The sequence below is a fragment of the Eptatretus burgeri genome, chromosome 2 (genome assembly GCF_056783735.1).
Source record: "Eptatretus burgeri isolate ZD-2024b chromosome 2, Ebu_testis_v1, whole genome shotgun sequence".
Taxonomy (NCBI): Eukaryota; Metazoa; Chordata; class Myxini; order Myxiniformes; family Myxinidae; genus Eptatretus; species Eptatretus burgeri.
In genome coordinates, this window is record NC_140962.1 from 81,230,358 (window position 1) to 81,243,205 (window position 12,848).

Here is a 12,848-nt window from a genome sequence, read left to right on the forward strand (position 1 = left end):
TTTGTTAATGCATTGACACTGGTGAAGCACACGTTCACCACTTTATACTTGAACCAAAGTATCTGTTGATGGATCGGTGTCCGTCAATGGTTCCATCAGAGATGGATTAAATGGTGCAAAGGACACGGAAAGCACCACTGATGTGTGTATTCCAATCACCGTGCCGATGACATGCGACACCCTCCTGGATAAACCCCAAAATCCAGGCTTATTGCACACTTCCACTCTCTTGTTGATCGCTTCTCACACGTGCGAAACCGCTTTCCCGAGGTTGCTCTCTCCTCTCGCACTTCAAGCAGGAGGTGCACCATCATATCATGTCATCCCTCTTCCCACAATCGCTTTTAACCTCCAATGACCCTACCTCGCCTAACCCTCTTACTTACAGGTTACTGTGTTTCCCTCCCTCCCTCTCTTGCTGTTCATTCATTCCCTTGCTCGCTGTGCCCAACTGATGCTGCACTGTCATTCATAACCATCTGTCATATTGCTCTTCCATGAGCTTCAATCTTGGAAAGATAATGAAAAAGCTGAGGACAAAGGCCATTATAAAGATTGGGTGTGCTGCATTTCTGTATAAAATCCAACCTGCTATCCAGCTCAGACCTGCATCTTCAGACTTCATCTTTTTTAAAATTAATTATCGAGAACTGCATTCAAAAAATAATAGATCGGAGAATGCCACTTGGAAGAGCGCATACCTCCGCCACGTAATGCCTGGTGAAAGAGAACATATCGGTCCCAATACATTTTTGAAATATCATACTATCTTCAGGTTTTGGCCCAATCTCTCAATAGTGAAGAAGCACTTTATAAATTAAATAATTCTCATCTCCAGATCCAGATTCCGATCTTCACCAAAGTCGAATCAATTCGTTGTGGTCACACAACCAACCTGCCCATCAAGTTTCATCCAAATCCATCCACAACTTTCTGAGATATTGTAATAAAAATCGGTTTAGCCCTATCTCTCAACAGTGAAGAATCACTTAAAAAATTCTCGGATCCGGATCCAGATTCGGATCTTTACCAAAATTGAATCAATGGACACATGTCCACAAAGCTTTGTCCGAATCCGTCCACAACTTTTTGAGATCTTGTGCTACATATAATTTTTGGCCCTATCTCTCAATGGTGAAAAATCACTTTTAAAATTCTAGCAGCCGGATCCGGATCCGGTTCGTCACCAAAATATAATCAGTTCGTCCTTGTCACACACCCAACCTGCGCACCAAATTTCATCCGGATCCGTCGACAACTTGTTGAGATACCCTGCACACAGAAAAGGGTGAAAACATAACCTCCTTCACCTTCGGTGGCAGAGGTAGTAACAGGAGACCCATCAACCCAAGTTGAAGTACAGTATTCATCTATAATTATTTTTAATTCTGTGTATTGTTGCAGCCAGGGGTCTGGGTGAGAAGACCACGAGGGAGGGAAGCTATTTCGGATTCCCACCAGACTCCCCGGAATTGCAGGCAGTCACATACGGATAACTCCGTGATGCGGCGGGTCGCGAACCGACAGTGAACGCCAATAACTCAACCACGTGACTTAGGGTCCTCCGTCTAATATTGGTTACCCAAAAATAATCACGTGAACTAATTACCGGGGGACAAGTCCTATATGATGACCTACCTAGGCTAACCCTCTTACTTACATCCTGTTCGATACCTTGTCCAAACCGGATCACCTCACCGGATCAGATGCAGCCGAGCGACACTGCCAAGGACATACCGGCTAAAAGGAACAGATCATAGGGAATAAAGTCCCGACTCGGCTCGGATACGGACCATGCTGGATCAATGAAAGAAAAGATAAAAACGAGCTGGGAACATTTCTACATAAGGATTTATAATAGGCAGGTGAGGAAAAATATGTGGCACAAGAAATAAGAGTTTATTGTTGTGTGTAAGTAGAGATAGAAAGAAAAGTGTGGTGCGACAATAAAACAAGCAACTTCCAAAAGCAGACACAGAACAGACTTATCCCAATATATGTTCTGCAATCTTAACTTGAGTGAGGACAGGTGCCATAACACTAAAAAACACACACACACGATAATGAGCAAAAAGAAGAGATGAGGCTAACGGTCTCGTAATATCTTGCACGATTGACTGACCGTGCCACCCAGTATGTTTTGGGGGGATGCTCCGCTGAACGATTCCTCATTGATAGTTGGTGCATCGTCTCCTGCTTAGCTACGGTGCAGCAAAGCGTCTGCGCCGATCCAGAGAAGGGGCGCGACCGTCAGGCGTGAGGGAGGGACTTTGGGTGGAGCGAGTGGGTGGAGAAGGCAGAGTCGAGAGCGAGTGGGTGGAGTGCCAGCAGCAGGCAGAGTCAGGCGACGAGGGTGTGAAGAAGAAGACGGGGCAGCAGGCGCATGCAGAGACCAATCCAAAGCCAGGCAAGGAAGATGAGGATGACCACTACACGACTCTCTGGACGGCTTCGCAATCTGTCCTATATAGTCCCCGCGGTGCAGGGTGGGACGCCGCCCTAAAGCAATGAGTCATCATCCGAATCGGGCGCTCCCATTGGGGCCCTGGCCACCACTCGAACCGACCGTCATGGCCGGAAGCGGCCTTACTTTACATCCGGCAAGACATGTCTGAGCTGCGGAATTGTCTCGCTCCGAACTCTGCGATATGAATAGTCTTGCTTCATCTGTACACCCTGCGGCCCGAGCGATCCGGGCCGTACAGCACGCCTCTGCTTGGTAGCAGTTGTGTCGAGGCGGAGGTGCGGCAGGATGTCCGCTGTTCGCGGAAGACATTTGTGGCCGTGGTGGTGAGCGAAGACCGACGGTAAGACGTCATTGTGAACCAGCACGCAGACCTGAATGAAGATGTGTGCTATTCGTGCCTCGTTCTGTGCAATGATAAATTATCACGGGTCTGCGCGTTGGTCTGCCTGCCATTGAGAATGCGGTTATCTATCCCCGTGGTGATCTTCACAGGCGGTGACGTGCGCGGTGCCAGCCCTGATCTGTGTCATCTTACTATAATTCACCGTCTGTCTGTTCCCAGGTACCGCAAAAATGACTGAACCGATCACAACCATTTTTTGGGTGTGTAATCCTGGGACCCCTTGGAGTAAAATAGGCATAAATATAATAACATGACCCCCTTGACGGCTCCCATAGGGAGCGGGTGCTTCTAGTGAATTGAAGGAAAGGATTGGATATAATTATTGAATGCAGAAATGAGTTGAAAAGAACGTGCCGCGTGCATCCTGAATAGTGGGTGGAGGCTGTTTATTGCTTACTTCTTTGGTTGGCCTTCGCGAAGACACATTCTTATCGTGAAGGGTGTGGCTGCAGTTTTTACAGGCGGCCGTCTAAGTGCGGTGCCTGCTTTGATTTATTTCAGGAATAAGAGGAAAAGAGTTGGAATGAAGATAGAGATATAATCAGACCTAACTCTGAGATCCACACAACGCACTTCATCCCGTTTGATCCACTAGACATGAGGGAAAGGTCTAACTGTACGTATGTTAATGAAATAACTGTCTGGGGACCACTGTATGATGGATGCCATTGCCTTGGAGGCATGCGGTTTCCAGAACTGCAACAATATCAATATTTTTGTGAAAGATCGCTTAACAAAAATGTTACAGTAAAAAGTTTTGTCAGCAGTTGTATAAGCAGGTACGCAAACAATTGTAAGAGCGAAGAGTCGAAACTTGAAGCATTAATGCCTTGAACCTTTGTATATTTTTCCAACAAGTTTTGATTATATGGGTGTAAAAAGGATAATTATTTGGCATAAATGTTTTCTGGATTGATGTACGAGAGCAAATTTAGTGTCCAAGATACGTGGTTTGCTTTAAAACAGGTAGTTCTACAACTCTGCCGTCAAACAAATGAACGTAACATCGTTAAATACATTTACTGTGAAAGCATACACACTCTTGCTTTTCGCTCAAGAGAGTGGATAGAAAAGGCCTGACTGCATAGAATGTCTGATGATGATGATGATGGAAGTCACGTCGAGTCCGACGAAGACTGTTGGGTTATTACGTCTGTTGGCTTGCACGAGAATATGCAGCGAGGCCAGCAGCAGTTCCACACGGTCTCCCACACGTGTCATACTGGAATCTGGTTGATGCCGCTTGATCTGGATTCTTACTCCTCAAGTGGGCCTGATGGATATGCTTACTTCTCACCTCCTCAAATTTTGTGACACCCTTGTTGACAATTCTTCTCCAAGACGAGTGATCTGCAGTTTGGTGTTCCCATTTGGCCGGGTCAATATCACAGCTTTTTAGCATAGCGTTTAGACAGTCCTTGTCGCACTTTCTAGGTTTCTCAACGCCACGTTTGCCCATGGCCAGTTCCCTATAAAATAACTGTTTCAGGATCCTTAAGAGGTGACCAGCCCATTGCAGTTGTCGTTTTTTGAGGATACTCTCCACCGACACACAGCCACATTCAATTTGCACCTCCAGATTGGTAACTCTTTCCTTCCATATAATGTGCAGGATTTTCTGCAAACATCATTGATGTAGGGCTTCCAGCTGACAAATGTGTTGACTATACACTACCGGTCAGGAGTTTTAGAACACCCCCATTTTTCCAGTTTTTACTGAAATTTAAGCACGTCAATGTTTCAATGTACTCTGAAATTAAAGCATCGAACAAATAAACAAGTGCAGATAAAAAACAAATCATGGAATCGTTTTGTTGAACAAAATTTAATCTAAATTTTTGACTCATCAAAGTTGCCTCCTTTTGCAGATATAACAGGCGAACATACTCATGGCATTCTTTCTACAATGGAAATCAAATATTGTTCGGAAAGTTCTTCCCAACACTGTTGCAGAAGTTCCCACAAATGTGTTGCACTTGTAGGTTGCTTTGCTTGCACCCTTCTGTCCAGTTCATCCCAAACCAGCTTGATGGGGTTTAAGTCTGGAGACTGAGCTGGCCATTCCATGATTTGAAGCCTATCATCTTGTTCTTTTTTTCTAAGGTAGTTCTGACATAGCCTGGAGGTATGTTTTGAGTCATTATCCTGTTGTAGGATGAACCCCTGACCAACTAGGCGTAGATCAGAGGGTATTGCATGGCGCTGCAAAATGCTGTGGTAGCCCTTTTGGTTCAGGGTGCCAGTCACTCTGTGCTAGTCACCGACTCTGGATCCAGCAAAAGAGCCCCAGATCATCACACTTCCTCCTCCATGTTTGACAGTTGGTGTCACACACTGAGGAACCATCCTTTCGCCGACTCGATGGCGAACAAAAACCCTGCATGATGAACCGAAAATTTCAAATTTTGATTCATCGGTCCATAACACCTTCTTCCAGTTTTCAGTCATCCAATGGCGGTGCTTCACAGCCCAGGCAAGCCTCTTTTTCTTATTTTGCCATCTTAGCAATGGCTTTCTTAGTGCCACTCGACCTGTCAAACCTGCACCCGAAGTTTTCTCTTCACAGTTGAAACTGAGACTTCCTTACTTCGACCAGTGTTAAGCTGTGCTTGAAGCTGCTGTCCTGTGAGCCGCCTATCACGCAAGATGTTGACTCAGAAACTTGTCTTCTGATTGTGTTGTGGCTTTAGGTCTGCCAGACTTCTTCCTGTCAGAGTTTCCTCCAGTTTACAAGTGCCTTTTAATGGTGTAGGAAACTGTATTCACTGACACCTTGGCTACTTTGCAATTTCGCCAAAGGAAAGACCGACATTTTTCAGGGTTATAATGGTCTGTCTGTCTTCCTTTGTTAATTGTCTTTTTCTCACCATCATGATTGCAATATGCTACTTCCTGCAGTGCAATATTGTTCAAATAATGCTTCAGAGGGTGAAGCAACACAGTCTGTTACAACACTGCTTTTATCCAGACAGAGGGTTTGGAACTAATCAACAAAAGTTGGGACACCTGAAGGAATTATTTGCATCAACTTTCAAGGCTTAATTTACTTCCATTGCTGCAGAACAGCTGCAGTTGCTAACCCATTACTTGTTCCCTGAAAAGGGCCTTTTTTAACCAACTCTGAAATTTACATTTTTTTCAATTTTTGGTAACCTAAACTTTTTTTTTAAACCTCTGGTAGTTTACCGCTTAGCTTTGTACCATTTCGGGTTATTCACTGGACTTGAACTGCTTAAATTTCAGTAAAAACTGGAAAAATGGGGGGTGTTCTAAAACTTTTTACCAGTGGTGTAGGTTGTCCAGCACTCAGCACCGTGCAGCAATGTATTCAGAACCATTGCTCTATCGACTGCTATTTAAGTAATCATTTTAATGTCATGACTGTTCCAGACTCCGTTGGAGAGACGGCCAAACTATATACTAGCCTTTGCTACATGACTAGAGATTTCCCAATCCAATTGACTACCACCACACAAAACACTCCCGAAATAGGTCCTTGCAATAAAGAATACGTGTGCAACATTAGATTGGTTTAACGACACAAACATGATTGGAGATGACAATGCTTTTCAATAATCCTTCCTTGGACAAGTACAATCTCAGTGATGGCCATATTTCTCCCATGTAAGACTTTGGTATTACTGCTGGTACTACTCCAGGCTTTGCAACATGGTCATCCTATGAATATGACCTTAGCAGGAAGGCCGACTCACCAAGGAATGACGATGTTGCTCTCCCAATAGCCTCTCAGGCGCTGCACAAACTCCTGCCAGACTTGAGCCACCCCTTTGAGCCCCCCATGGCAGTAATTGATCATGCAGAGGCACAGTGCAAGTCTATGAGTGAGACTATCCACAGGTGCAGACTTCAAGTTCCTGTGCATATTCTGCATTCAGAAAAGGTGATGCAAGTTACAGGCTGCTGGGAAATGATTGTATTGAACATGTAGCTTTTAATAAGCTTAGTTAGCTGATTATACAAGTATACAAAGAAACAAACAAAAAAGTCATGCAGTGTCCAAAAATTTCCAAGTAAATCATAAAGTGGTCTTTGCCTCCCGAGCATTATGTTCTCTACACTGTTGGCAGCAAACGAAAAAACATCACATGGAATAAGTTTGCTTGAAACTATTCATAAAAAAACAATCATTATTAACACAAGTGAAGAGGGTCGAGCCCAAAAACCAAGAGAGGCACCTTGGGTGAAAAAGCAAAGAAAGAAGATGGGTAAATGTAATAATTAAATGAGATCTAGACGATTCATTCATGACTTGAATTGGTACAAGTTGATGGAAGTCACGAACACTGCTGGGGAAGTTGTTCCAAAGAGGGCATTGCAGCGGAGAAAGGAAGAGGCGTGGCGATTGCAATCGACAGGAGGAGGGTTAATGCATAAAAGGTGATGAGTAGAAGCTGGACGAGTGCTTTTTTGTATGCAGTACAGTGTTTACGCTTGTTGAGGAGCTGGGACACAAAATGGATCAGGATATAACAATGAAAAGAACAGCAGAAAGACAGGGAAGGAGGGGGAATAAACACCAACAGCAGGGTTGAAGGACGGAATAGAGGGAGACTTGGAGAAATAAGGGATGTGGGGAATAATGAGGGCAATGACAGGAAGAGGGGGGGGGGTGAAGAAGGTGAATACAGCTGCAAACTCTCAATCACAAAAGTGGAATGAAAAACTGAAAACTTGGAAAGAGGTGGGCTGAGGCTAGATTAGGTTAGGCTAGGTATGGGAGCATGCGCCAGAGCAGTGCGTCGCTATGTTCACTTTCCGTCGGTAGTCCAGGGGCCTCCATCTGGCCATCCCCCCTTCCATCCCAATCTCCTTGAGATGCCGATCAACCTGCTGCAACCACGAGGAACGCAGTTGTCCCGTTGGCCTCCTCTACTCACAAGGCTCCCTCGCTGAGAGAATCTGGTGAGCAGGATCAGCATCAGGAAATCGAGCCACATGGCCATACAGCCGCAGCTGATGCTCATGGACCATGCAGGTAACAAATCTAATCTGAGTCTCTTGCAGCAACCGGTCATCGGACATAAAGTCTGACCAGCGATAGCTAAGGATTCTCCAAAGAGAACTGGTACTGAGGGAGTTAAATCTTCGTCTCAGATCCTTTGTCAGAGTCCAAATCTCACATCCGTAGAACAAGACTGGAAGCACCAAGGACCTGAAGACTAGGTGCGCTTAGGGAGGATTAATGGAGGTAGAAAAGATCATGATTGTGGATGGAGGATGACCTGAGATGGTGGTTAACAGCTGTCTTGATGCCCTGGAGGGAAGAATGAGATTGAAGAGGCTGAGGAAGTTGGTTCCATAGGAAGGGGAAAAGAGGAATGAATGAGTGGAGGTGAGCATTGAGTTTGGATTTTGGGAGTTTCTCCAGAACGGGGTGACTGGAAAATGGGTGTGCCCTGCAGAAACATTGGGGGTGGGGGAGTTATTAAGCATCACTCTTTGTCATCACAGGAGTCATTCTCCTTGCTCATGCCACGTCCACTCACCTGTCCTTTTTTTTTCCTCCTCCCCCCCACCTCCACATCTGTCTGTCTCTCTCTCTCTGTCCCCTCTTCACTCCCCCCATCCAAATAAAATGTAGCACTCTCCTCCCACACCTCTGTCTGTCTCGCTCTCTGTCTTTCACCTGCCCTAATTGTCCCCGTCAGTGAAGTGACGGGCTGTATTTGCAAGCATGTTAATATAAGAGGACTGCTGGAGCTAAGAGCCGGACATGAGAAGAGGAGGGGTGGCTGCGTTGATAATCGCTGGATATAAGGAGGGTTTGAGTCTTGGACTGATTTCGAGAGACAAGGTTGTTGGAGCCCTATTGGAGGATGAGAATGAAATCATGATTGATGGAGGCAGCAGTTGAGAGGGAATCGGCAGCAAAGGACTGGGAGGAGGTGTACTGGGATTTATAACTGCTGGAGGAGTGGAGGTTGGAGTTATCAGCAAAGGAATGGCAGGGCTGTTAGTAGCTGTGAGGAGGTCATTGATGAAAATAAGAAAGGGGGAGGGTGAGATGACAGAACCTTGAGGGGCATGACTTAGATGCCTGACAAGTGTATGCTGCATTAGCTGGCCCAACAAGATTATCCAAGCATTAAATAAAGAAAAATAAAGGAAGATAATTTTGGCAATAAGGTGGAATGTGTAATCCAACAAAGAAAAACATAGGTGTCCAAACCATTACAGAACTACTGGTTTTGGTTAACAGGTGCCTTTTCTGTTCCTGATATGAGAGGCTGTGTCGGAGTGGCGACCCGTCCAGGATTGTGCCCAATAGCCAAGGAGACTGCTTAAGCAGCACCAACGATCTGCACAGAGTATGGTCCCAATGGATGGATACGAGAGGAATCAGATAAAATTAAAGACTTTTGTAAAGTCATTTAATCCCTCAATGATATTGCATGCTTCATCATTGGTTCCAGTGAAGGAGTTTAAAATGGTAAAGAAAACTAAAGCACATGCTCACTGTTGTTAAAATGAATGAGGAAACTTCACAACATCCTGCAATTTAATTCAGGAAGAATGAGTAAAAGAAACCAATAGCTTCTTCCTCTTATTCATTTGTATGCAGCACAAGGCTGTGGGTTAGTGTCATTTGAATGATGATGGAATGATGATGATGCTATGATTATGATTATAATTATGCTATGCTGATTCTGATGGAATGATGACCTTCTGCTGGTTATGGCAGGAATGCTGAAGTTAGCTGTGGTGTCGGCGATAGCTCACTGAATTCTTTACGAAAGACATCATGGGATCTTTAACGTCCACTGACTAATTCTGGCAGATGGCACGCCTGTTTAACGTGAATCTAAGGGATGGCACACACATTGATGAATAACCATGCCTGTGGATGACAGTTTATTTATAGCTGGGTTGGGATTCAAACCCAGGCTAAACAACTTGGAGGGAAGTGTGCGTACCTCTTGGTCATCCTGTCAGCCCAACCAATAGCTTAATGTTTTCTGTTAACACCTTTCCAAAATATCCATCACTCTTCATGAACAGTCAAGCTTACCCCCGTTTCCTGATCAGGGCAAGATGTTGCAGCTTCATTTACCCCTGGATTGGTCTCCATCATCCCATTTGCATCAGAGAACATGAACTGGAAAACAAAAATTTTAAGGCATGAGTCGTGATGATATTGAAACAGAAATCAGACATGGAGCCTTTGGCAAGCTAGGGTTGGGAAATGAAGCAGGGTCAGTATTTTTTCATCGACACCGATACACCAGCAGCAACAGAAGACCTACTCTGCAGAATTTACTGTAACTGCAAAAAAGAAACTGTTCCATATTAAAATGTACATCTACAAAACATGGTGTAGAATGTTTAACTGGTGGTGGTGAATGAAGGGGTATTAACTATAAACTGAATTTCAGGTTTGGAACCTCAGGACAGTGATGATGATGTGCAGTAACCAAAGGAAGCTACATCTGAGTTGCGTTCTCAATGCGATTTATCCGATAACAGCAGGTTCAAGCCATAGTTGTCTGCTACATGGTACATCCAAAGGTAATACCATTGATATACTTACAATAGTCCCATAGATGCCACCTTTTTTATTGTTTCACATATATGCATATCTCATTCGTAAGTTAAAACAAGCTCAAATGAGCTAAGATCCTCGTCCTCTTAATGATGACGTCATAAAAACGAATATGACGTCATTGTGATGTATCAGGTTTGCGATAAATTATCTGTGCTAATGCCCGGCTTGATTCCCGCAAACAAAATTCAAACAGCTTGCCTAGTTTCGGAGATAATGGTGTAGGCGATTTCCATTAGCGGCGATATTATGACGTCAACTTTTTTTCTAGGAAGAAATTCCAAATATCGGAGATGGTTTCTGCTTGCGCGTGGGCTTTCTGCATATACATGGCAAGTTTCACGAAGATCCGATGAAAACTCTGGGTTGTGAAACAAAAAATGTCAAAAAATAGGAATGACGTCATAAAAATTGATGTGACGTCATAGTGATGTATCATATGTGCGGTAATTCATCTCTGCTAATGCCCTGTTCGATTCCCGCAAACAGAATTAAAAAAGCTTGCCTAGTTTCGAAATAATTTTTTAGGCGATTTCCATTAGTGGAGATATTTTGACGTCATTTTTTTTCTACGAGGAATTTTCAAAATCGGAGATGGTGACTGTCTGCGCAGGGTATTTTTACATATATATGCCAAGTTTCTGGAAGTTTCGATGAAACCTGTAGGCTGTGAAACAAAAAAGTCCACAAGAAGAAGAAGAAGAACAACAACGTGAGTAAGACTTAGAGATCCTCTACGAGGTTCTAAAAATAATTTTTAACAAAAATAAGTTCTTCCAACCAAAGTTGCTGCTTGCTTGTACTCCCCCAATTTGGCAAACAACATGAAGGCGCAGACTTGGTCTCGGGCAACGTTTCATCTAGACCACATCGACTTCCTCAGGCCGAAAGTCCTTTCCATAAGGAGCCATCGTACAACAATCTCAAACAAAAGCCAAAGCTACACTGAAGGAGATAAACTGAAACAGTCTTGCCCTGTCAGTTAGAACTGTCACTCATAATAAATGGATGGCCCCTTACTTGGCATGCAAATGGGCAGTACCAATGCACATTTTGTCGCAGCTTTGTTTGAATGTTGATAAGAATCCCAATATAGTTTGAGGCAGGGTTGTAGGAAATTGTATTTTTGTTGCTCTTTTTTTATGTCGATGGCAGATTTGAAGCATCAAAGGGGAATCGAGCAGTGAATTTTTAATAACGAGGGTTGTGTGCACAAGTAGTGAAGCGCTCAGGTTTGAATCATTTCTGTATCACCCGACATGCAATAGTGCTTATTAAAAGCTTTCTCTCTCACTTTGGCACTCCATCATTTTTTAAGATTATAAGAATCTAACTCATTCATTCAATCTAGGGTCATTTGCCACCAAGGTAATGGCCATTATTGCTCATGATCCTATAGAGCTTGTATCAAAAGGTCTTCTCTTGCTAAATGGTTGCAAATAAGGATTTCATTTGAACTGGCTGGCACCTTTGATGTTTATATAAATCATAATCCTCAAACATTCACACCACTTCAGCTCAGTCGCATTTCTAGTTGTTTGGCTGTACTTGTATTGATGTGTCTGCATTAAAAAAAAATGGTCCATAATCTACTTCACATCTGTAGAGTTCTGTTGAGAGGACTCTGTGTACACATGGTCGGCCAAATAGCCCTTTACTGTATGACATCCTTGTGTAAATTAACAGGACATTACATATTGGCTAAGGGTCTATGAAGATCAGTTTGGAGGGTTGTTAACCTACTTTAAGATTTCTGTTGTCTCGTTCTCCTCCCCCCAGTCTTTCAAAGGTGCCGCCCATAGTCGCCTCATGCTTTCTCTCCGACTCTGCCTGACCCTGCCCTTTTCCTTTCCATCACTGACATGCAGGGTCATTGTCTCCCTGTTTCTTTGTCAGTCTGGATGAACCTGCTGCCCTCTTTAGTTTAGTTCTTCCATGAGCCTAAACTTCTCTATACAAAAAACCCCAAAAACAAAAAACAGTAAGAGATTCAATGCGTTTAATTACCATATAGTGTAGAAGCCAAAATCTGTAGCTAGCCTAGAAAATAGGTTCACTGCTGATTTCATGTTAGAATGGTGCAACTGGTGTTTTTGAAGAGTCTAGGCATGACCAAGTCTAGTTCCACTTGTTGCCAAGTCTGCATCTGAATATTATGGCCGCCATGACAGTAATCAAAATGGCCACCATCAGATTTAGTCTTTTTCTTACTGCAAATTGTACTAGCCAGAAATTTGTCATGATTGTGAAATACTATGTAATCTGACACGAGGAACACTATTTTGTGCTTTATTTTTGTACTGGATCACAACTTTTCACATAATTGACAACTTAAAGACGAAATTGAAAATGCACATACGAGCAACGAATGTGAAAAAGAAAATGTTTAGCCCTATTGATGGAGATGGGTTTACAGT

At 43.6% G+C, this 12,848-nt stretch overlaps 1 protein-coding gene across 2 annotated transcripts in view; it reads right to left on the reverse strand.

Annotated features, from left to right (window-relative positions):
• The window catches only part of RAB3GAP1 (RAB3 GTPase activating protein catalytic subunit 1), a 93,307-nt gene that overhangs the window by 24,411 nt on the left and 56,048 nt on the right, over nt 1-12,848 (reverse strand). For both annotated transcript variants that reach the window (XM_085870027.1, XM_085870028.1), the window contains exons 14-15: nt 9,901-9,987; nt 6,584-6,756 (exon numbers count right to left, since the gene is read on the reverse strand). In XM_085870027.1, coding sequence (XP_085726153.1) covers nt 6,584-6,756; nt 9,901-9,987 — 260 coding nt within the window. The remainder of the gene's footprint in view (nt 1-6,583; nt 6,757-9,900; nt 9,988-12,848) is intronic.